We start from the raw sequence: 25,632 nt of genomic DNA, 5'->3' as shown, positions 1-25,632 counted from the left end.
TAATTTGCTCTCAGAAGTTGTTGGTATTGAGGTTGCGTCAAAATTTTGTATTTTTTTACTAAAATTTTCGTTCACATCCGAAGCTTTGTAACTACTCACGGTACTACAGAGGGTTCTTCTGCCAACGACTGATCTAATTCAACGCCAATATCTGTTTTTTCGACTACATCTGTCTCAGAAACGTTTACGTCTTTTACAAGATTATCAAGTACTATTGTATCATCAGTCATTGAGCTATCAGCTAATGTTGACGGTTGCTCAGTTGCAGACGACGACGTAGTGGGTTGTAATACAACTTCTTTGTTGAGATCGGTTGCAATTTTTTTTTAAAGCCGTAAACGCTTTGTAACAACAGAATCAAAAATTTTGTCCTGTAAAATTATTTCATTGTATTTTAATTTATAATGTTTTCTTAACCTCAAAATTTTTCCATCTCTCTCTCTTTTGAAAATGTCAATAATTTCTCAGTCTTTGCCGTTGCACAAAAAACACATTTCACTAGTTTTTTGTCACTCGGCATAATCTCAGAGATATTTAACGAATAATAATTTAATTAAAGAAAAATAACATAAAGCAACACTGCGTATTTTATTAAATTCACTAAACACTAGGCATAGAGATTCACAAACATACTGAAAACATCTGACCAAAACCGTTAGGTTGGGATTATAACATATCCATCTCAGGTATAAACCCTAAATTATTTAAGTGGTAGTAGCTATAAAATAAAATACTATAAGCTGGAAAAATATAGCTACATGCAGTGTATGCATACATCTGTCCGGGTAGTAGTAAAGATTTTGTTATCTACTGAGGAGTGTACTCAATAAAAACGTCTGCCGTTATTAATATAAGTTTTAAAGACTATAACGAATAATATATCTCAATGGCAGACCTGGTCAAATACTTTTAAAATTTTTAATTTTTTGAGCATTTTCAAAACTGTCTGCCATAATGTTAACCGCATGCTAATGGTATTAATATATTTTAAGATTTGAAAATGGCAGCCGTGGTCAAATATATTTAAAATTCGCCAAAAATCAATACCTGTGTCTCCTGCGCAGTACCTGGGTCCACCGCTTTGGACTTAGTGGGTCCCCACATCACGTATAGTAGATATAGGGGCCTTAATGTACAAAAACCCAGGTATGGTCAAATACATGCAGGAAGCCGCCCATTGGCTCTTAGACTATAATAGTAAAACAAAATTACGAAAAAAATTAACAGGGCGGGCGTGAACTAATTTTTCCCACAATACGCAACGTCGATGCCTTCGAAATGAACTGCGGCATTTAAATTTAGACCTTCGACATCAAAAAACTAACGGTCCAAACAACGTTAACCGAAAAGCCAAAAAAGCGTAAAGTAAATCCTCTGCAGTGGGTGGGTTTTTATCGGGCACATTCGTTTCCAAGTTTTGACAAGGGAAACGACGGTCTTAGGTTTCCGCCAAGGGAAATATTTATCGCCTCTCTCTCTCGCGCGCGCGCTGCTAAAATTGACACCTTAAGTGATTTGTACCGCAGCGAGACGCGGAAAAGTACTCCGAACTTAATGAAAATACCGCCGAGCATCATTTTCAATAGCTTCCCGGGCGCGATATTTGATTTGAAAATGGTGAAAAAAGGGTTGCGTCTCTTTCCACCAACGGTCCAAAAAGTATATTGCTTTGACCCACAACGTAAAGAAGACTACGGTGTACGGTTTGTTATTTTGATAGGGTTTTTAGAAGAAAGATTCTTTAGACTTTTAGTAATTTTATAATGCATTTTATTGGCTTTTCAAAAATATATTAACATAAAAAAGCCAGCTACCCAACAGCTCTAGTATTTATTCGATAAGCTAGTCGGAAGCTCTGATGTGCATCATAGTCCCAGGAGGTATAAGGGTTTTCCGCCTGTTCCAAGGCACAAAACGGCCATGTTTCAAAGCCTTTACTTACAGTGCAGTATAATATTTCAAACTCTATTCCCCACAGCATTAAGGCTTACTCTAGCGTTGGTACATTCAACAAAAGTTAAAAAATCGCTTTAGATTTTAGATTTTGGATCCGGTTTCCTCAAGGTTTCTCTGTTTCATATCACTAGGAAGTTCGGTATTGCTTGTTTTACATTGACGTCTTTCTTCCGACATTTCTTTATTCACTTTTTTTATATGGTAAAGTTTTATAAGCGCCAGAATATGTCTTCCATTGCTCCATTGCATTACCTGAATTTCATAAAAATATAACGTTAAACTCAACTGAGCATTTATCAAAACGGACATTTTTAAAATTTAAATCTACAACAAGAACGAGAACTTGCATCTTCAGAAGAGATTGTTTAAGAAAAATGTAAGTAAGGAAAAATGTGCTTTTGTTCAGGAAAAAAGCAAAAATTGCGTATTTTTAGCAGTTACTTTTCGTATAAAATTTAAAAAGTCAGAACTCAAAGTACTAGATATATTAGTTATATAGTTCACCAATGCACTTCAAAATGTTTTCACAAAATATAACCACTTAGAAATTGGATAATAAATAACACTAAATACAAGAACAAATAAAACGAATAAAACAAATAACGGTAGTTACCAATCACCAACAACTAGATATTCAAACCGTAATGAATATTGACCAAGGTTTACCCCAAAATCGCATGTATGACGTGTCAAATACAGAGAAAAAAATACATTTAGATTTGTGCAAAAATCACCGTCTTTCATTATGGCATTTTTAACTCATTTTATATAAGCCTGGCACCACTGTCCAAACAAAATGATTTTCTATTCGCTGCAACCTTCACAGACCTCGACTAGCATGGCAATGGAGTAACAGAATATGTTGTTTCTCGCAGTTTAATTAATTTATTTACCGATATTGTACTTGCTGAAATAATTTACATATTATTATTTCATGATCAGACGATATTTTCTTGACATATTTAGATAAAACATATATTATAAATAAAAATTTTATATGCATATACATGTATGCATTGGTATGTCTTACCAACGTGGATACCAGGAGTTGACAGCATTCCATCCATATGCGGCAAAGAATACATTGGAGAGAACGGACGAAAAATATCAACTAGGCTCAAAGAACATGAATAATAAGACTAGCACTTGCCGAACACAATCTCGAAACCAGACATACAATTTTATTCGATAAAACTAAAATTCTTGCATGTAATCAATTATTCTACCAATGAAAAATCCGAGAATCTATAGAAATCTATAGGCAATAAAACAATCTTAACCGCGACTCAGGTTTTACCTGTGACCGATATGCCGTCCGAGACAATGTTCAAACTAACCAACCAGAGCAACGAATGGGCGCCAGTTTTAGTCAAGCTCTGAAGATATCAACAGGATGATTGGCGAAACGTCAGCAAGTTCGGTTCCACAGCAACCGACGCAGGGGATCATTCAACATAGACAAGGTTGTCACTGTCGAAAATAGCCAAAATATATCATAACGACTTAGTTCAAAGAAGAAAAACTAATTAAAATGATTCACAAATCACATTCTAGTAAAAGATTTACCCTCAAACACCCCAAACAGATATTAAAATTAAGAAATTACACTTATCTGCCATTAATATTAGCCATTAAAAAACAATTCCCATTACTAATCATCTCTCTCTTAACACCTAAAACTCCGTCCCATACCAAAACCATTGCAGTTTATGTATAGGTACTACTAATAACGATGCACATAAACACAAACATGTCGGCGGGGCTTTTATTTTTCGCAAGAAGCGAAGAGTTCTCACGCAATCGTAGAGATAGGGGGAGAGAACAAAAATCCCTTCAATATAGCGATACAATTAATCAAAAAAGCGCCCATCAATGTCTAACGGGTGACACCCGATTTATCATTCTTATATCGGGGCGGGGACATTATGTGGGGCTTCTTTCGCGAATATCCGTATAAACATGACATCAAAAGAAACAAACGCTTTGATTCTTTTCCGATAACGACAATGCGGAAGGGGGGGAGGGGCGATAGTTCATTTTGAACGGGACGATTGATTGCCCGTCGCCCTTTTTTCGCGTTTTCGAAAAATAAATTTTAAAACAACGTCGGCGCTGCTAAACAGCTGCTTTGCCTTCTGGAAACCGTATAGAAAAAAAAGAATTTTTGTAGACGCTGCAAAATTGTTCTTTGGTAGAGAACATGCTGGAAATTATTCTAGAGTATCTGAAATGGCCGCCAGGTGGCGTCATTCAAAGCTTGAATGGTAAAACTCTGTTCATACAAACATTTGTACTGTTAACCATAGACAACCAAGTCACTGAATTCTACTGGATTAAAATGTATCGTGAATCCCAATCTAGTTAGCGTCCGTAACAGTAAAAGATAGAACGGGACTCATTTCTTATAAGGGGTGTTTTTTTTCGATGTATAGAACTTAAGATGCGATAAAACAACGATGGATTATTCGATTGACATAAATTTTATTTATCCGAAAGATAATCTTATGGCACTACATTTCAAATAGGTATGATTTCTGGCATACGACCGCCACGGCCGGCGGGGATGTAGTCCAATCTGGACGTCCAATTTTCGATGACTTTTTCCAACATTTGTGGCCGTATATCGGCAATAACACGGCGAATATTGTCTTCCAAATGGTCAAGCGTTTCTGGCTTATCCGCATAGACCAATGACTTTACATAGCCCCACAGAAAGTAGTCTAGCGGTGTTAAATCACAAGATCTTGGAGGCCAATTCACAGGTCCAAAACGTGAAATTAGGCGGTCACCAAACGTGTCTTTCAATAAATCGATTGTGGCACGAGCTGTGTGACATGTTGCGCCGTCTTGTTGAAACCACATCTCCTGGACATCATGGTTATTCAATTCAAGAATGAAAGAGTTAGTAATCATAGCTCTATACCGATTACCGTTCTGGCATCATCGTTTTTGAAGAAGTACGGACCAATGGTTCCACCAGCCAATAAAGAGCACCAAACAGTCAGTTTTTCAGGATGTAACGGTGTTTCGACCTACATTTGCTCCAAATGCCGCAGTTTTGTTTGTTGATGTAGCTATTCAACCAGAAGTGCGCTTCATCGCTAAACAAAATTCGCTTATGAAAATCGGGAACAATGGCAATCTCGTTTTGGGCCCATTCGACGAATCTACGCCTTACTTGATGATCGTTTGGCTTCAATTCTTGCACGAGTTGGATTTTGTAACCACGTAAACCAAGATCCTTCCGCAAAATCTTTCATAAAGTGAATGGACACAGATCCAATTCCTGTGCTCGATGACGGATGGACTCATTCGGGTCTTCCTCAATGCTCCAGCAGCAATAGCTTCTTCTATACGCACGTACGTCTCTGGGGATGCGAGTTAACGTGAGTAAACGTGGTGCGAAGACGTTCGATGGTTATTCGAATTAACTGCTCTGATGGACGATTTTGTGGACGATAAAATGGACGTAGTGCGCGATACGTATTCAGCACAGAAACATTGTTTTCGAAATAAAATTGCACTCTTTGCAAGCGTTGTTCAGGCGTGAGTCCATTCGTGATGAATTGCCAAACCAAACTAAGAATAAATCACTTGACAGCTGTTAAATCGGTCGCCATCTTGAACGGTAATGCCAACTTAAACTTCTATACATCGGAAAAGAAACACCCATTATATCTCTACCATTTAGTCTACACCCTAAAATAACAAGAAAAAAACACACTGTAGAGCCCACTACAGTATAGTCTGTCTCAATCTTTATCGTGTTGGCTTTAGACGCACGAGTGACAATCCAGGGGTGGGCCAGATATATTTCTTTCTTTCTGATATATTTCTTGTGTTGACCATTTGTGAGAGTGTTGAATAATCGTTTTTACTGTACGGTTTGAAAAAGTTATTTCACGAGAATATAACAATCTCTCATCGAAATCATTTGCAAAGCAGGTTGTGAAAAATGTGTATGAAACTTTAAATGGTAGAGGACTGATTATACAAGAAGTTTTAAAAGAAACTTTGCAAGTAGTGACGAACTAATAGAAAGTAAAGTATGTTGTCTTCATCTAAGCGAAGTTGTGCCTACATGGATAAATTGAAAAAGAAGCTAGAAGAAGATGAAACATAATACACAAAATAGAGCAAAGGCAAGTAGTAATGGAGTCACACACATTACGTACTTCGAGATGTTAAGAAATTAAAAGATATAGATCAGACAACAGATCCATAATTTACCTCGATAAACACGATACTGTATCCAAAGGATTCGAACTCAAATGAAGAAAAACCATAATACACGCTGGGTCAGAAGACGAATTTCTACCAAACTGCTTGCAAAGAATATTAAGGATTCTAGCTTGGATTTTCACGATACAAGTGCCGAATTTTTTGAAAGTTGGTTTCAACAAAATCTTTTAAAAAATATTCCCAATAACAGTGTTGTTGTTATGGATAACGCAAGCTACCACAGCCACCTGCTACGCAAAGCACCTGCCTCATCAAGTTTTTGTTTATTTTGGTGTTGATAATTTTATTAAATTACACTAAGAAAAAACAGCGACAACACTGTGTCACTTTAAAACAGTTCGCGATGGCGATTTGAAATTTGCAAGGGTTAAATTTTTATTTAATTTTTCAAAATTGTGTCTAGCAGGCTGTGGCCATCATAAATACTATTTACCGGGTCACCTGATCATGGGAAAAATTGTAAATGAAACATTTCTTTACTTGCTAATGGCAAATAGCATTTAATGTAATGAACTATTTTTTTGAGGATAACTTAGTTTTTTCAAATAGCCTAGTGGGAACAAAAACTTTTTAAAGCAGGCATTTTTATGCAAACATTTTGACACCAAAATTTTTAAAGTCCGTTAAAGAAATAAACTCACAGGAAAGAAAAAACCAGATAAGTATAAAAGCAAAATATTACTTAGGTGGCTTTGGTTCTATTCATCATCTAGTCGGCATGATTGAAAATTCTGACAGTTTTATCTGGTTATCGATTTTGTCGTGTTATCGATTTGGATTATCATGGAAAACAATAATCAATTTACAAATGGAGAAAAAGTTGATGTGTTTCTGATATACGGGGAATGCAAAAAAAACTAGAATTAGACATCTCAAGAGAATCGGTGACGAAAATTAAAAAAAAAAACACGGTTAACATTCTTTTAAGTATGTGTAACCTTCATTAACATCTTCATGAAGCTGACTTTGTAAGAAGACTTCGATATTGTAATTGGCTGTTAGATAAACATGACGACAATATTAATAAGCTTGTCGAGGTTTCTTCTGCATTTTTAACCTTACCGACTTGACAGTTAGTAATAAATAGAAGCAAAGCCACCTAAGTAATATTTTGTTTTTATTAAAATTTATTTACTTATTTGGTTTTTTCCTTCCTGTGAGCTTATTTTTTAAAGGATTTTCAAAATTTTGGGGCCAAAATGTTGTAAAAAAGTACCGGTGTTTCTCATCCTAAAATGCAAAAAGATATAAGTTGTGCCTATTAAAATATTGTCAAAATATTGGACATTCAACCTACATTAATCCTTCCAAATTTCAAATCGCTATCTCAAGCCGTTTAAAAGTTATAGAGTGTTCCGTCTTTATTGTGTCACCCGGTATATTTAATGTCATTGTTTTTTCTTAGTGTAATTTAATAAGATACCAAATAACACATCAAAATAAGCAAAAAAAAAAAAAATCATAATCAAAACCTTTGAGAGTCCGTCCCTAATGTTCCATCCTTTAATATCTACCGGAACTGAGTCGGCAGGTAACTTCCATGAATGCGGGCAAAAGGCAGCACGTTGAAGATTGAGACTGCACTTGGAATTTCGAATCTGCTCTATGGAACTAAAATACCCTGCCTATATTCACTCCAAAAAACTGCAGGACACAAGGAAATCTTCCAAGATCGTCTCCAAACAATGGATGCCATTACCGCATCTTTTTCACTTTCGACATCGGCCGCGGGTCTTGTAAACGAGAGCCCATAAAATAAATAACTTCTTTTTGAATCGCAAAACGACTTTTTAGCCGCCGCGTCGCGGAAGCAGCGTCCTTTCTCGGAAAATTAAAAATAAAAAATGGGGGACCGGGAAATGTTTCGTTCTCCCGCTTTTCAATATGAAACTCGGGAAAATTAAACGCCAACGCGGAAATACTAATGACGTTTCTGTTGATGCGGTTTCATGTACCAATCAACATTAACAAAATAAAAAGGGCCATTTCTCCCACATCCCAATCCTAGTGCTTTTACGAGGGTTGTTAGATTCGTAGCGCCGCTACGATCTACGCATACGGGGGACCACAGCTACGAAGAATGAAGCAATACAATTTTTTTCCTTGTTGCAGAACAATTGTTGTTTTTTTTTAATTCTTGCAGGGTCGTAGACATATGTCATACCAACAGTTGCTTAATAATTAAAACTTTGAAATAGTTGCCGGGTCAATAACGTATATAGAAATTAGAGTTTTCCATTAGGGCGGCCTCGTTTGCAAACACTGGAGCAAGCAAAATAAACTGTCATTTCCATTTTAATCGGGACACCGATCAACAATTTAATTCCGGGGCAAATACTGAAAATTCCCGGGAAAAAGGTACGCTGTGTAAACGCGAGCCGCGAATTTTGGTGAATATTGCCCCGTATGCGGTTAAATCCCTCTTTTTGGAGCCGAAATTTTGTACTGCCGGCGGAAAACGTGATTGAAAATACGGCAAACAAAAAGGTTAATTGAAAAGCGAGAGGAACTGTGTTTTTTGAAAATATATTTTTTTAATGTTTATTATTACATTCTTTTTATTATATTTAGTAATGTTAGGTTATTTGTAAACAAAACAAAGAGATCCTGATAATTGCCGTTTTCGTGGGAGTTTCAACTTTCATCTATCATACAGAGTGCGCCAGATACTTGAACAATTATTATTGGGAATCGCTATTATTTGTAGAAACTTTTGAATTGACCAGACTTTGCCGTAAGTTTGGAGTTCGCCGAAATGTGAGAGATTTTGCGAAAGTTGGTGGTTGGTGGTGCGCAGGTGCACGATAGAAAAACAGTGCGTTCTTTTCTTCTTCTTTTGTTAATAAAAAACTGAACTTGCCCCGCCCAATGACGATTTTTCGAAATCGATATTGTTTAATCAGTGCCCTGCTAATTAAAGTGTCATACGCATTTTTGGCAAACACGATGAAGCTTGAGGCAGACTATACCAAAAGAATTGGGATCTAGATGGTAAAGACATACTATTAATTATCAATTTGTACTGAAATCAGCAACCAGATATCCGGGAAAAGGTGTTAGACAAGGCATTTTATCACCGACGCTGTTCAATCTCTACAGGTAAATGAAACAAGCACGAGATTAATATAAAAATTAACTAAAGGTGCGGTAATGAGTAGGACTGATATTCCGCTTATCAGAATACGAGTAAATGAGCAGAATATTGAAAAAGTGACGCAACTTAAATATCTGGGATGTATGTTAAATCAAAATTAGGATCCAGGACATTAGATTAGCAATCAAGAGCAACACTCCATAGAGTACATTAAAAGCAAATTCTATGAATCAATTAGAATCACTTGGAATATGGTGTCTGCGAAGAATGCTGAGAATATCGGGGGTAGACGGCATATGAAATGAAGGAATTCTTCTTCGAAGATCACGACCTTTACGAACTAATAAAGCATAGAAAAATATCCTACTTGGAACATATAAGGGGAGAATGATATAAATTCCGGCGCCCTATCGATCGAAGGAGGAAAAAGGGGGATAAGAAGAAACTCTGGTGGTTGCGAAATATAGGGCAAGAAGTCATCTCCTTTTGGCATATGTTCTTGTAATCTATTCACCATTTTATTACGCTTTCCATTATTGTTACCATATTGAAATTTCTAAATCCAATTCTGAAAAGAAAAATAACGATATTTTTAGGAATTGGGCAAAAAGAAATAATGATAACTTGTTGGAAGAGCTATTTCTGGAAAAAAAGTTTACTTTACCATTTTGATAGCTGGCAGGCGAAAATTGACAATTTTGCTTTCTTAACTCTCTGGCTTGAATTCAGTTTTCTTTAGGCAATTATTGAAACGAAAAATATGGAAAGTATTTCCCTTCAATTTTACAGTATTCGTCAAGTGCTCAATCACGACTAATTCGCGAGAAGGATTTTAAGTGAACAAAAAAATCTTTATCTTGCTAAACAAAAATTCCAAGAAACTCAAAATTTGCAAGTTATAAACTCTAAAAAAGACGTTTAATACAATGTGAACATATTTTTGAGTGGCTGTACGTGTTCTGCCCGAGAATGCGACTGTCCCTGTAGATATCCAGGTACAGGTTTACACCGCATCCGCGTTATTAATCAAATCGAATTAGTCCATATCGAACCGCCTCCCGACAAATTAAACGACTGATCAGATCAATTAGTCTCGGTCAGTTTACCCGCACGAATTTAAACAAACCTTCCTAAATTTTCTGTGGGTAGCGGGGGAACGCAGGTGAACGCCATGTGCACCACATTGAGTAAAGACGGGAGCGATGAGGCGGGAAATTTGAAAAGTTCGATGAGCTTTCGATGACGCGAACCCTTGCTGCTCAAAGAACCACGACGACGTCACTATTTTTTTTTTGTTCTTAAACGCCGATACAGCCGGATACTTACTTATTGTACAGGACTATGTCGGGCCTCCAGATGTGATCGGATGGAACGTGAAGCATGTGAACTCCTCCGTATTCCTTGGGCTCCCATCTGAGCTTGTAGTCGTACCAAGACTGAAAAGGAGCAGGAACGAACCTTGACATTTTAACACATAGAGCTACTAGTAGAAGAGACGGCAGATGCATAAATAAAGGGAGCAAATACAGTGGAGTTCGGATATAGTAACAACGTTTATTGTGAACACTCGGTTATAATGAACATTTTTTGAAATACACTCAAAAAGTCTCATAAGACAAATGCAAATTTTTACTGCTTATAGTCAACCCGGATATAGTGAACTAAATTTCGTTAAGATATGTTTTCCGTTTTTAATGAACTTGCACATTGTTTATGTTATTCTTTTGATCTCAGTTGTGATTTTGATTATATTAAGAATATTGATGACAGACCTTCAAATGGAGAAGCAAAAACGAAAAGCATTAACTATGAAAGTAATTACGATGTTATATAAAAGTGGTATAAAACAAAGTGATATTCGTGTGAAATAAATTTGTCTAAAGCAACTGTCTCCATTACCTTGTAAAAAAAAGATAGGATTCTCTCGGCTTATGGTCAAGTGGATGCAAGTTGTAAAAGGCTCAGAAAATCTGCTCACGAAGTGGTCAATAAGGGACCCAAAAAAGAAAAGAAAATGTTCCCATAAGTGGTCCAGTTCTTCAGCAAAAAGCAAGTGAAATGGGAAATAGAATAGAAAAAAGGGATTTTGTGTGTCCCAAAAGTCGGATTGAACGTTTTAAGAAGAGAAATTGTATTTCAGTAGGAAAAATTGTTGATGATTCTGATGACAATATTTTTAACGCCGATGAGACCGGCCTTTTTTACAAACTAACCCCTGATAAGACATTGAAACTCCAAGGAGAAAGGTGTGCAGATGGAAAATTGTCCAAGGTTCGAATAAGAGTTCTGGTTACTGCAAGCAAGATGTTTTAAAAACGACCCTACCAGTCAAGGACACGTCAAACAGCAAAGCGCGGATGACATCTGACTTATTTACTGAATAGCTGCTCCAATGAGATACAGAATTGAAGAAGAAGAACAGAAAAATTATTCTTCTAGTAGATAATTGTTCAGCACATTAAACTGGTTTTTATGCGACCCAATACCAGTTCAAAACTCCCTTTGCCAGTTCAAATTCCCTGTGTCACTGCAATTGATGATAGGCAGGAGTTTCCAGTGAGCTTATTGGATGCTGTAAGTTTTATCCACCGTGCTTCGCAGGAAGTTAGCAAAAACACTATTGCAAACTGTTACAAACATGCAGGATTCTTAGAAGCAGGACATCCCGAAAATACCGACACCCAGAAAGCCCTTGAAGCAGAGATTGGGAATTGGATTGAACATTTCGACTTCGAAAGTTACGTTCCAATAGACGATCAAGAATTGAGTGAAGATGAGCTGAACGAGGAGGCTATTGAGAAAATGGCCATGAACAATGTTCCTTCAATAAAAGACGTGCCGGAAAAAATAATAGGGATTCGCACATTTTTGGAGTCAAATTCCTGAAGAAGTTTGGATTTTTTTCTGTAACCTCGAAAGCTATATAAGTAATATTAACTTTTCTAATAGGCTCGTACAAACCGAAATGTCCGATTTGTTTATTCAAGAGTTGGCGCTCGCGCTCCGAAAACACTTCGAGCACTCGGAGCGCGAGCATTGAAGATGCCAAGTGACATTTTGGCGAAACGTCTGCAGGATTCCAGTCGGAGTTCAACAAGCGAACGGATGATATCCCGGAATATAGTGTCACCACATTTTTCCATCCGTGAATCAATACGTGAATATATATATATATATATATATATATATATATATATATATATATATATATATATATATATATATATATATATATATATATATATATATATATATATATATATATATATATATATATATATATATATATATATATATATATATATATATATATATATATATATATATATATATATATATATATATATATATATATATATATATATATATATATATATATATATATATATATATTCTTCATTTATTGCTTATAGTAAACCTCGGATACAGCGAACCAATTTTAATACAACTTTTCAATTCACTATATCCGGACCTCACTGTAGATGTTTATTGTCGTTTGCTCTACCAGCCAACGTCGCAACAAATGGCAATTAAAACTGTCATGCGTCTCTATCGTTTGTTTTTATCTTGAATGTTTAGGTGTTTCGGACTTTTATTGTTACATGTTGGTCCCTTGTAATGTATCATTTAATTCCGTGTACATTTTATTAACTATCTAGCCGGTAAGACAAGTTTTGGTGCTGGGTTCGTGGTTGTAAGAATGATAATAAGCTTGTTAAAATGTTTAAATGTTTTTATTGAACATTTCGCGTTCCTATTTTCACGGGTTTATTATTATAAAATTCTAGGGAAGAGATCGCTAGAAGACTTTTGAAATTCTTATGCTGTAGACCGTTTTGGTTGAAACTATGTTGTTTAAATTTTTAAACAAACGACTTTAAACATTAAATTGTTATTGAAAATGGTTTTTCTATCCATTGCAGCTCAATTTATCGTTTCTCAGCAAGGATCTCGCCATTTGTAGCGCGACATGATGACAATGAAATAACAGTAGACATAGTAACAGTAACAGACAACTCACAAACTTACCTGCTCTACCCACAGATTGGTGGTCATTATTTGGTTTTTCAAATTCTGCAACAAAATGAATAAGTTAGAAATAATATGTGAGGAATAACGATTAACAGCTATCCAGATAGCAGAGGCTCGTCCAAGTGACGTCATTTTTGAGTCACAAGTGGTCGCTTCTCGTCAGTGGTCCGAAAAACACATCAAATTGACGTTATTTTATTTTTATTAACATAACAAAAATAACCTCAACATTGTTTTGTTGTGCTGTGATAATATCTTGGTTGGGTAAATATACCTAGTAACACTGGTCATAGTTGTTTCATAGTTATACTTAATTCTTTATAAAATGATACAAATGTTTTTAAAATCTTAGATATGCTTCTGGTTTTGTCTTACGGGTGCGTTTTTTTTATCCTTTATTAGACTATGTTCATTTCTTTATTGATATTATAGTGCCAATTAATAACTTTTTTAAATGAAGCGGTCATCTTTATTCTTTAATTTATTAATTAATAATTCTCCATTTTCTGCAACAGTAAAAGACGTTCCATCTAATTTGAGCTGCAGCTTTTGTGTGATTTCCTTTCGACTTTCGCCACTCCAAAAAGAAAAATCGTCATATTTTTCGGCAGTAATAACCAAAATCTGACTTTAAATTGACGTAAAAAAGACGTCACTCAAATGACAAAAAGTGACGACTGAAGTTGACGTAAATAAGACGTCACTTAAATGACAAAAATTGACTACATTAATTTTCGTAAAAAAGACGTCACTTCTGTCACATTAGTCATCAAATTCATTTAACGATCAGTTAATAACATCTGAAACCTGTAGGGCAGTTAGACTAAGAAGGCAATGAAACACAGTCCAGAGTGGCGCGTATTGCAAAAAATATATATCTTACAGCTAGAAAAAAATGCCGTCCGGATGAGAAATTTCCGACTCACCCCCCCCCCCCCAACGACGGGAATAATCTCGAAATTAGATGCCGTCCCGGCCTAGGAACAGACTAGCGGGGGCGGGTCATAAATCCCGCTTTATCAGCGGCGTAACAGACAGGAAAAATTTCACGGGGTAAAAATAACATTTGTCCGGAATTTCGGCTAATTAAATGGCTGCCGGACCATATTTTCGCCCATGCCGGGACCTTAGCGCCGCACGCGGAGGAAACATTAATTTATTTAAAATATTCCGGTAACTTTGGCGAATGATTTATGCTGTTTCCGGGGTAGTTTACTGTTTGTGCGCGGCTGTACGCGACGGCGCCGCCATGACGCCTTCCGAAAGCGACAAGAACAAGGGCAGCACGATCTTTTTTCTCGAAAATTGCACTTTATAATTTTTTATTTTAAAATTGTTTAGAAATGTATTGTATTATTATTACATTAACTATCAACAGGCTTTTATTAAGTATAACAACACCTCGAGTGCATTCTGCCATCCAGGGGCGCCAACCACAGACGTCAAATGTTACTACACAAAACATAAGCAAAAGAATAGAGTGCAGAATATATTCTACAAGACGCGGTGTTCTGATCACCACATATTTATTTAATTCGTTGAGTTTTATATACAAATATATAACATGAAACGCCTATTAAATTATAATATGATATCTATTTACTTAAATATTAACTAGGTAATGTTTAATTGATGCAAATTGGTGGATAATTTTATCAAAATTAATTTAAACTAACCAAATTTATTTTAGGTATTTAATAATAAACTATTGTTTATAAACAATAGTTGACCATTGCAATTTGGACTTTTTTATTAAATGCATTCGGTTTTTCAACCATTTAATAATAACGGCCCTAGATACAAGAAACTGTTTACCATTAATTATATTCTTCCTCAAGATCCAATATGTTTTCCAGTCTCTGGGGTCATTTACGTTAAAGCTTGGTCGAGCTTGATAAAGTTGAAAAACGATTGAATAACAGTAAGTTATAAGTAAGTAATTACAAACACAAGATGGAATAGAAATAACTTCAAAGCTTCGACGGATAAAAAAAAACTGACAGCAAACTTCGATTTCACCAACCCCCACAAATGAACCAATAGCCAACTGGGAAAACAGCCATTACGAATCAATTACCTATATAAGTTTTTGTATTGCTTTCCTCAGTTTAAGCTTTCTAATGTGTTTTTAATATAGGAAATCGACCTACCTAATGAGCAAATTCAACTTCACTAATTTGACTTAATATAACAGGTTATTCAAAGAAAATTTCCTTACTCTTAAAATAGAACAGTCCGCACGGCACACTAACCTCTTAAATACGGCCCGGGCTTGTGATACACGTCTTTAAGTCATTCCGAAGTGAAAACCGATAAAGGTTGTAAAAACGATATATCGTTCGGCGAACTCTACTATTAATGTATTTGCTTTGCCAACTGACAATTGCCCTAAGTGAAAAACATTGCGTTTACGCTGCATGTAGTCTCGATCAAGGCATACCGTTAGTGGCCAAGCTTGTCAACATCGTTAAATTAAAGAAATGTCAAACTGTTAGCGATTATTATTAACTTGCGACTAAAAGAAAGGTTTTATTTTCGATAGTTATGAATAGAAAGTGTTTTGTAATTAAAAGAAAATAAAAATTGCCTCCGTCTGGATTATTTATTATTTTGTAATTTTTTCGAACAAAAATTTTGTTTTTTTTTTTAATTTTCATTTCCCTGTTTTAGTTCAAACCATTATAACGGATTTTATCGAGCGGAACTACCGGGGTTAATGGGTCGACGAAGAGCTGTAGCTACCCCGGAAATCTTCGCGGATAAAATTTGTATCCGCGTTCTACTTAAACCCGCTTGGAGCTCGCGACATTTTTTGAACTAACACAATTATCCATTTTTCAAACTTGCGACGTAATAAAAATCCAAGAAAGTAACTTTTTCATTACGTTGCTGTTGGGACGTTTTGTTGCTCGTCGACGAGTTCAAAAAATAATACCGAATCGCATCGCTCGCGTTGAGCGATGAGATCGGCTTCATTTGACAGTTGACGGATTAAAACCGTAACCCAGCTAACCCAGTTTCTTACAAAAACGGCCTTTCATTCATCAAGTCTAGTATCGGAAATTTAATAAAAATATTGTTAATACACAAAAAGAGCCAGTAACGCCGTCCTTAACTTATACAAATGCTCTCAAGCTCTTATTCCTGCTAGAGTGACAAGGCAAGGGTGGGCCAGCTTTATTTCTATCTTTCTGATATATTTCTCGAGTGTTGACCATTTGTGGCAGTGCTGAACAATCGTTTTTACAGTGTGTTTGGAAAAAGTTATTCTACGAGAACATAACAATGTCCCTTATTGCAAAACAGGTTGTGAAAAATGTGTATGATACTTTAATCAATATTCAATCAATATTCAAATATTCATCCAGAAGCTTTGCAAGAAACCTATCTACTTACAAAAATGCCAATATCGTCGATAAAGGATATTATTAATAGTGGAGATTTGAAGAAGTGGAATAAACGGAACTAATAAAAATTCAAATATATTGTCTTCATAAAAGCGAAGTTGTTCTTACCTTGAATAAACTAAAAAAAAGGCTACATAAATCCTATTATAATTATCTCAATGACGACTCTGATAGTGAAAAATGTAATTATGTTTAAATACTCCTAGCTATGAATTTATTGTATATATTTAATGTAATTGTTTTTCTTAGTATAATTTAATAAGATTAAACCCACCTAAATAAACAAAAAAATATATATTATTACCAAAACCTTCGCGAGTCCGTCCCTAATGTTCTGTCTTTTAATACCTACAGGACCCCAGTGTTATTGCCGTCGGCAGGTAACTTCCATAATGGCAGGCAAAAGCCAGCACGATGCAGATTGAGGCAGACTATCTATAAGTTATCATACGCTACAAAGAAGGAGCTGGAACGGTTAAACATTGGTGAATGAATCAATGAAATCAAACCCATGAAATAATATTCCTAAAATATGTAATAAAAAATTATTGGGTAGTCTTTCCGACAGAAATGTAACAGTAACAGCGACATGAATTTAAAATGTTTGGGAATAGTGAAAATGGTCATCTTTTCCGGAATCACTCTTTAGAATATTGTAGTTAAATATCCATATGCATTAAGTAGACAACTATTCTGGGTTTTTTTTAAATTTTAATCCAGAATTAGTAAGAAGAAACGAGAGAGAGCAAGAGAGAGAAGAGAGAGAGAGAGAGAGAGAGAGAGAGAGAGAGAAAATGAGAGCTTTTGAGTAATCTTTCTATAGAATATTGTATTTAAATAATTTCCGTATACATTAAGCAGGCATCTGTTCTGTGTTTTTTTTTAATTTTCACTGCCCGAAACATAACAATAATTGCCTTAACTTATCAAAAATTGCTAAGAATAAGCGAGAGAGAGAGAGAGAGAGAGAGAGAGAGAGAGAGAGAGAGAGAGAGAGAGAGATATGCTTTTGGGTAGTCTTTCTATTTTGAATATTGTAGTTAAATTTCCGTATGCATTAAGTAGACATCGGTTCTGTGCTTTTTTTTAACTTTTACTACAAAAAATATAACAATAATTATCAAGAATTGCTGCGTTTTTTTATGGCAGTGGAGGGATATACATTTTGATGGTAATGGTATTCAGTTCAGCCCTTTTGTATTTTAATTAGCTACATACAAGTAAACGTAGTTAAGGTAATGAATAAATTGCAATTTTGACTAGTACTCACTGCAATTTATATTGCATCATTTTCATTCGCTTAAATCAGTGTCCAGCGACAATTTAAATAAATACGGTATAAACGGCGCCATATGTGATGGCTTATTTGTTTACCTTAGTATTTCTAAAGACGCATTTTTTCCGTTAGCTGAAAAAAAACTCAAATTTAAATATCGATTGCTCGAAGAGAATGTTCTTAAGGTGTCGGTGCCTGTGAGGGTCCTCGAAAGAAACTTCTTCATCTGTGACGTAATAATCGATTCTGCGAAGCGGTGCCAGCCTATTACGTCGGGCACAGGCCATAACGTTCTACCATCGCGATATTTCGAAACGAAAAAGCAAAAAACGTGCCACCCCGTTGTTGCCGAGAAACGCAAATGAAAACCTAAGAAGGTGTCAGTTTTTTCGCCTTAAGGGGAATGAGATATCTGATATAAACTAATATATACTAACCACGTCAATCAGTTGGGACAGTTTCAACTTGATGCATACCCGCAACACATCCGACGTGTTCACCACAGGTCTGACAAGTTTATTGTAGTTGCTAAGTAGGTCGTCGTAAAGCCTTTTCGCGTCCGGGTTACCAGCTACGACGCCGTGTCGCACCAGCGCCCCAAGTACCCACGTTCGCAGTACCGTCGTCCACAACCACGTCGGGAAAGGCATTGTTATGGACGAGTCGCGACGCCTACCGCGCCGTTCGAGCAGCCTGCCGCAACCGCACTGACGGCCGTCGTTGCGAGAAGAGCCCGAGGTGTCTGCCAGCTTCGGAGAGCGCCTGTGGCGTCTCGATGCTGGACCTCCGACCGAATTCCAGGCCGAAAGTTGCAACAATATCCGGTGATCGCTCGACCCGCATCTTTTTTCGACGTTTTTTCGCCCGAATACGAAAATAAACAGCTAGAAGCACTGTGTCTGACTTTCAACTTAATTGATTACAGATTCGAAGCGTTTTTAATCCGAAATCTGCGCGTTTTCATTCGCAAGACGACGAATACGCGGATTTAAAAGTCCCGCTCCGCGTTCACGTTCGCCATCTGCCATCAAAGGACGTAACTTCGACGTCGGCTTGAAACTCAACCGATATTAGCCTCAGTGCCACCTATCGGAAGCAATCTCGTCTAAAACAAAAGTTGCAATCTTTAAGAAGGGTGTATCCGCTGGGCGACCCTTTTTTGCGTGCGCACGGTTGGCGACATTGTTCTGTCATTTCTTTTTCGCCGCGAGTTAGATTCGTCAACATGGGTGAGTGTCGAACGTCCGACGTTCTTTTGCGAATTTCCTTTGTAGATAGTGAAGTTTCCCCGTATTAAGTTGGGTATGGGCGCCGTAAATTACCCGTCGGTTTGCATTGAGGATTAAGTTTTGGCCTAGCGTTACTCAGTTTACGAAATTCGCGACGTTTGTTTGGGTGCAATGCCCTGGCCGGAACGAGGGGTGGAACCTAATCCTCGTTCATCCGCGAAAATCGATAACTATTTGCGCGTTTTTTTGGCTCGTCGCGTCCGTCGGCCGTATATTTTCGTTTCCAACACGATATTTTTGCGTGATAATTGTTTTCGTTGTTAGGTAAGCCCCGTGGCCTTAGAACAGCCAGGAAGCACGTAAACCACCGTCGGGATCAACGATGGGCGGACAAGGATTACAAAAAGGCACATTTGGGAACCAGATGGAAGGCCAATCCTTTCGGAGGAGCGTCTCACGCAAAAGGGATCGTTCTCGAAAAAGTGTAAGCGTTTAGGTTATGTATCCGCGTTCCAAGATGCACCAAACCGCAATAAACGTACTAATTTTATGTCGACGTTTTTTGAATATTTGGTGCTAAATAAAGGCCGGGCTCTGAACCATTGGGTAGTCCAATTAATGGATTAACCACTCTGATATGTGCTCAACATGGTTAGTTTGCTCCTGTTTTGCGCAGAATTTCCTTGTGAATGGTGTGTAATTAGCAGTCAATCACAGGAGAATTCTGTGCGCGGCGGCAGCTATATTCTTCAATCCCTCTCGATTATTTTATATATTTGCGAAATTGGTCAGCGCGTAAATTTTAGAGAAGTTTGGCAATGTTTTCAGAGGAGTTGAAGCTAAGCAGCCAAACTCCGCCATCAGAAAGTGCGTTAGGGTACAATTAATTAAGAATGGTAAAAAAATCACGGCGTTCGTGCCAAGGGATGGTTGCCTGAACCATATTGAAGAAAACGACGAAGTTTTGGTCGCTGGTTTCGGACGTAAAGGTCACGCCGTCGGTGATATTCCCGGAGTAAGATTTAAGGTATAATTTTCTGTCATACCGCGTTATGGTAGTAGATTCTTATGATGAAAATGTTAAGAGCCAATCCTATGATTGTTTTAATGATTTTTTCTAACATCTATAACTGAGATATACTTTTTATTTTCCCGTTATTTGGTGCTTTCGATTTGATTTTAGGCTTTGTTTTTTTTTCAGGTTGTCAAAGTAGCTAATGTCTCCTTGTTAGCTTTGTATAAAGAAAAGAAGGAAAGGCCGCGTTCGTAATTTTTAACTTGTAATTTGTGTTTGTATTTGAATAAATGCAAGCTTATATTTGTTTCTGTGTTTTATTTTGATAAATACAATTAATCCATAAGGTGCAGATTTACCAATGGTGTCTGTCTGTCTCAAATCAGTGAGTAATTAAAGAGTGCCTTCTGCAATATATAAGCGATGGGTTGAATGAAATTTAAGGCAGTTTCCTAGACATTTGTCACTTCTAAAACCAAAGTTCCAAAAATGGGGTTTTCCGATTATCGCGCTGTCATGGAATAAAATATCTTTCGACTTCAGGTCTTAAATGTAAAGGAAGAAGATAAAGGTTATGTTTGCGTTTTCACCCATAAATTTGAAAAAATGGAAATTTTGGGCGCAGAAGAATTAAAAAACGTTTGCCGGACGTGTTTATCTCGCTTAAAACTAAAACCCACAGACGCAAAATCTGTACGCGAAGACGGAATAATTGGCTTGTTAAATTTTTGCTGCCCCATTATAGAGGTTTTTAGACATCCCTATCTTGTTAGGATTTCCTGTTCCCAATTTTTCGTATTTTAGTGTTCCATCAATGACGAATTTCCAGATCTCATATGCGGCAAGTGTGAGGTTCAACTGAAAAGCGCTTGTCAATTTATTAATAAAGTATTAGAAACCGACAAAACAATTAGGTTGGTTTTGCAGAACTCTGTTAACCCGGATTCCCAAATCAATACCAAAGGCAAAGACTCCGTGGATGTCGTACAAGATGGCAACGAAAATCCTTCCCGAAGGAAAAGAAAAATAAACATTTCAAAAAACCATTTAGGCTGCTGTCAAGAACAATATCAAATTAAGACCCAACTGAAAGCTCACTTGAGGGGTCACGGCGTGGTCGATAGAAATTACACATGTCTCGAGTGTCACAAAAAGTATACATCTCAATATGAACTCGATATTCACTCTAGGAAACACAGCGGCTCTCGACCGTTTCGGTGTGCAGTCTGCGAGAAAACATTCCTTGATCGTAGTGGTTTGAACAAGCACAGCAAAATTCATACAGGTTCGTGTAAAGATTTCTCGTACTTTTGTAGTAGTGACCGTTTTAGGGGAGAAAAAGTTTCAGTGCCAAGTTTGCCACAAACGCTTTTTGCATTCATTTACTCTGAAAACGCATGCAAGAATACACAGCGGAGACAAGCCTTTTGTATGTGAAACTTGCGGAAACGCTTTTAACACCGCAACTCAACTAAAAATCCATAATCGGACCCATACAAAGGAAAAACCCTATTTATGCGGCCAATGTCCAAGGGTTAGTAAACATAGATTATCGAATTTGGTTAGTCTTCTTCATCTTGTTTCCATGGGTCGTCTGTCCTGGTGTTCTATAGACGATTTTATTCAATTGTTGTGTTCATTGCCCATAGATAAAATTTGTTTTTGTCTATTTGTCCCAAGTTTTTAAATATAATTATTAATATAAAATCTTTGGTGGTATTTGAATATGTCGGATCGACAATAAAATCGTGAAAACATGGATATAAGAATTACCTACTTGGCTTGTGGCTAATTTTTCGCAAGTTCATATTTCCTATAGACTTTTGCGAGCGGATCCGCTTTATCCAGTCATCAACTTACGCACTCGGGAGAGCGAAAGTTCGTATGTAGTTTTTGCGAGAAAGGATGCCGCACTCGCTTCGACTTGAAAACGCATTTACGAAGCCACACTGGAGAACGGCCGTTCGAATGCAAGTATCCAAATTGCGATAAGAAATACAAGTCGCACAGCCAACTGAGTGCGCATGTCAGGACTCACACCGGTACTTTCTTCTTTGAAAAGTGTTTTAGTATTGTTCCTACTCCAACAGTTTTAATTTTAAGGCGAAAGAAAACATCAATGTACAGTGTGTCTGAAGAGGTTTGCAGAGGCTTCCAGTCTCAAGCGACACGTCGTTACCCACAGTGGAAAAACTGGGTTTGAGAAGTGAATCGGAGGTACTCAAAAAGCCAGGTTAGTCTAGTTTTTACTGTATAATTGTGGATGTATAGCTTGTGCTCGGTTGTGGTTGAAGTTGGAGGAAGAATAAAGTTACTACTTATATCCAACATACATTCATTTATTTGTGCGATATATAAACATTTCTTTTTCCATGGTGTACATCAAGTTTGTCGTATGTTTATAACAAATTGTCATTTAAGTTCGACAGATCAAGTTACCTTTTTGGAGTTTTAAGAGGTACACATATGTATATACAGAACTTTGTGATATCCTCTATAGGATCAGTACAGTCATAATCAATTTGAACATACACTGACCACTGAAAATTTAAATTCCATTGATTTCCATATGCATATGTATGCTGCTTTAATTATATCAAGACTTGGAATGAATCTTAACATTTTAATTGGTTATAACTTTTTTGTTTTTAAATGTATCAAGGTAAACACAAAACAGTAGCCAAGTTTTTTTCCAAGTGACGTATAAAACAAAACATATAAGCTGTAACACACTTTATATTTTCGTCCACTCGTTTTTGACAAATCCGCAAAAATAAGAAATTTTTATAACAAAACAAATAAAATTATGTTTATGTTTGACGTATTAGTGAACAACACTGATGGTTGAATTATTGTCCAAGTCATCATGGTTAAAATGTTTTTTCGCGAATTTGGAATTTAGAATAGTTAAAGAATTTTTTAGTTTAGTCTGTCTTGTCATTTTTAGTTTTTTTTTTGTTCTACTTTGATTTGTAAATAATTATTGTTGCTGCGGTCAGTCACGGCACTCTTTGAAATCAAGTGTCCTATTTTTTCCGATTTGTCAACAACGAGTGCACTAAAATATAAGTCTGTTACATCATTGTAATCGGAATAAGATATTCTATTAAACACATATATAATATACATTTAAAAAATATGATGTAGGCTTATTTATCAGAAAAACTAACCTTACATTTTGTTTTTGTTTACCTTGATATCTCTAAAAACAAAAAAGTTACAGCCAATTAAAATGTTATCAAGATAAATTGAACGCACGGTACAGTAGGATCCGCCGTTTGCTTGAAATAGCAAATAACCGATATAATATTTCATAGAATGCTTTGGAAGATTTCGACAATCGATTTTCAGCTGTTGGTAATTCTCAACGAAATTTACAGGGAGCACATTAAAAGTCAGATATTTATTTAATTATTTTACAACTCTATTTCGTTCTTATAAACATTTTAACTTGGAGTTTATGACACTGCTCTTTAATTATTATTTACCCAGTTCAACCATTTCTTTCTTACACTGCACCTTTTAGGTCGGAGATTCGTGGACAACATTAAGTCGGCTATTCCAAAATTTTTGGATTTTGACAATGATCTTTCCATGAGCACATGCGAACTCAAAGATTTTTTGAGATTGTACCATATGTATATACGCCGTATGATAACAACAAACATTTAAAGCTTATTTATTCGATAACATTACCCTCGATGTCGATTTAAGTACATATTTTTCTGCCCGCGCGGGGGCGGCATCAGAAGTTTTTTTCTTATTTAGAGAAATTATTTATTTGGGAAACATTAAGGAGAGTGAAAGTCCCGCCCCAAACGCGCCAACTTCGTTGAGACGTCAGCGTAAGGCGCTTGCGCGTTCGTTTTTCAATCCAATTTTCTTCGGCCCATTCAAAGTCAATAAACGCTGCCCCTGCGGGGGTGGGCCTCGTCTCACAGCAGTTCGTTCACTTGCTTCATGTGCTTCACCAAGTCGGCGCACACCATGTCCATCTCGTCGGTGTCCTTTAGGCTGGAGTTGCTGATCGTGTGGGAGCCGTTCTGGCTCGTCCCCTGGTACAGGTACGTCTGCCCGAGGCTCGATTTAAACATCCTCAAGAATCTGGTCTTGAACGCGGAACTGCACCCGGGTCCCCGCTTGCCGCCGCCTCCCCCCGTCGCCCTGGCGTCGTTTCTCGCGAGCAGGGCGTGGCTGTGTTCGATCTTCGACGAGCTGAAACTCGTCTCGGACGTTTGGGGGCTCAGCCTTGACGTCGAGTTAGAGGAAATTTTCGTTTCTGCTGTTCGCTGCTTCCCGCCTAAAAAATCCGCCTTCTTGGTCAGCCTTACCGAGTACGGTTGGCGGTACTGACTGTTCCTGGTCGGGTGACAGAAGTTGTGGAACGTTTTCTGAAAAAATCAAAGTCACTTGTTTCGGCCGGTCTATTTACTTGGTTAAAAACGGATACAAAATCTTGTTTTTAAAATTTTATGAACGAGCAGTTTTAAAATAAAGGAAGTAGTTTCAGAAAAGTTAACGACGTGTATGTACTATTTACCTGTTTACCGGCACAAATAAACAACACACACAACGTAAACTTACTGTTTGGGTCTGGCAAAAAAAAACAATATACCATTGTTATCGGAATATTCGTACATACGAGGTGTGCTACATAGATTTTTTTTTGTTATGTTGGTACACATCTTCCTAACATATGTTAATTACATATGTTCAAAGAATTTGCATAAATAGGAATACAGTGCTGCAAAATACTTGAAATGTTGACAACGACAATATGGTGAATTCATTTGAGCAAAAAAAAAATGTTTATAAGTGGCACAAGCTATTCCAAGATGGCCGAAAAGACGTCGATGACGAACCTCGCTCTAAACACCCCAGCACGTCAATAACTGATGAAAGTGTCGAAGAAGTGAAACAAATGGTCTTGAAAAATCGTCGAATGGCTATTAGGCAAGTAGCTGAAGACGTCGGCATCTCTATTAGCTCGTCCCATACAATTTTTTCGGAAGTTTTGGGAATGAAACGTGTAGCAGCAACATTTGTTCCGAAACTGCTTAATTTTGAACAAAAGGACCGTCGACGGAGCATCGCTTAAGAGCTATTAAAAGACGTCAATGATGATCCTGTTATGCTGAAAAAGGTCAATGAACGGTGACGAATCGTGACATCGAAACCAAAGCCCGGTCGTTCCAATGGGAGAACCCAGAATCGCCAAGACGGAAAAAAGTACATCAAGTTCGATCAAATGTCAAATATTTGCTTACTGTTATTGTGGCGTAATACATCAAGAGTTCTTACTGCATGTGCATTTTGCGAAAAGAAAAAGCAATACGAAGAAAACGTACGGAATTGTGGGACAAGAATTCATGGATTTTGCA

At 36.9% G+C, this 25,632-nt stretch overlaps 3 protein-coding genes across 3 annotated transcripts in view; 1 reads left to right on the top strand and 2 right to left on the bottom strand.

The window, feature by feature from the left end:
• LOC132702584 (acetylcholine receptor subunit alpha-like) overlaps positions 1 to 18,695 on the bottom strand; it is a 115,420-nt gene extending 96,725 nt beyond the window's left edge. Inside the window, exons 1-3 of the mRNA XM_060671329.1 lie at positions 18,445 to 18,695; positions 13,322 to 13,366; positions 10,619 to 10,728 (exon numbers count right to left, since the gene is read on the bottom strand). Coding sequence (XP_060527312.1) covers positions 10,619 to 10,728; positions 13,322 to 13,366; positions 18,445 to 18,657 — 368 coding nt within the window. The 5' untranslated portion in view covers positions 18,658 to 18,695. The remainder of the gene's footprint in view (positions 1 to 10,618; positions 10,729 to 13,321; positions 13,367 to 18,444) is intronic.
• A 437-nt stretch (positions 18,696 to 19,132) lies between these two features.
• Positions 19,133 to 20,558, top strand: LOC132702006 (small ribosomal subunit protein uS12). The gene is made up of 4 exons (XM_060670399.1): positions 19,133 to 19,236; positions 19,561 to 19,720; positions 20,065 to 20,263; positions 20,438 to 20,558. Exons 1-4 carry the CDS (start codon positions 19,233 to 19,235, stop codon positions 20,504 to 20,506), a joined length of 432 nt encoding a protein of 143 aa, XP_060526382.1. The 5' UTR covers positions 19,133 to 19,232; the 3' UTR covers positions 20,507 to 20,558.
• A 1,947-nt stretch (positions 20,559 to 22,505) lies between these two features.
• LOC132702586 (pyrokinin-1 receptor-like) overlaps positions 22,506 to 25,632 on the bottom strand; it is an 83,760-nt gene continuing 80,633 nt past the window's right edge. The window contains exon 6 of the mRNA XM_060671330.1: positions 22,506 to 24,642. Coding sequence (XP_060527313.1) covers positions 24,187 to 24,642 — 456 coding nt within the window. The 3' untranslated portion in view covers positions 22,506 to 24,186. The remainder of the gene's footprint in view (positions 24,643 to 25,632) is intronic.

Source organism: Cylas formicarius, unplaced genomic scaffold (assembly GCF_029955315.1).
Source record: "Cylas formicarius isolate icCylForm1 unplaced genomic scaffold, icCylForm1.1 PGA_scaffold_5__7_contigs__length_24384050, whole genome shotgun sequence".
In the NCBI taxonomy this organism is placed as follows: domain Eukaryota; kingdom Metazoa; phylum Arthropoda; class Insecta; order Coleoptera; family Brentidae; genus Cylas; species Cylas formicarius.
This window is presented reverse-complemented; position numbering and strand designations above follow the sequence as displayed.

Coding starts and splice junctions, on each gene's coding strand:
- LOC132702006 (XM_060670399.1), top strand. Junction 19,721..20,064: donor GGGATCGTTCTCGAAAAAGT/GTAAGCGTTTAG, acceptor CAATGTTTTCAG/AGGAGTTGAAGCTAAGCAGC. Junction 20,264..20,437: donor TTCCCGGAGTAAGATTTAAG/GTATAATTTTCT, acceptor TTTTTTTTTCAG/GTTGTCAAAGTAGCTAATGT.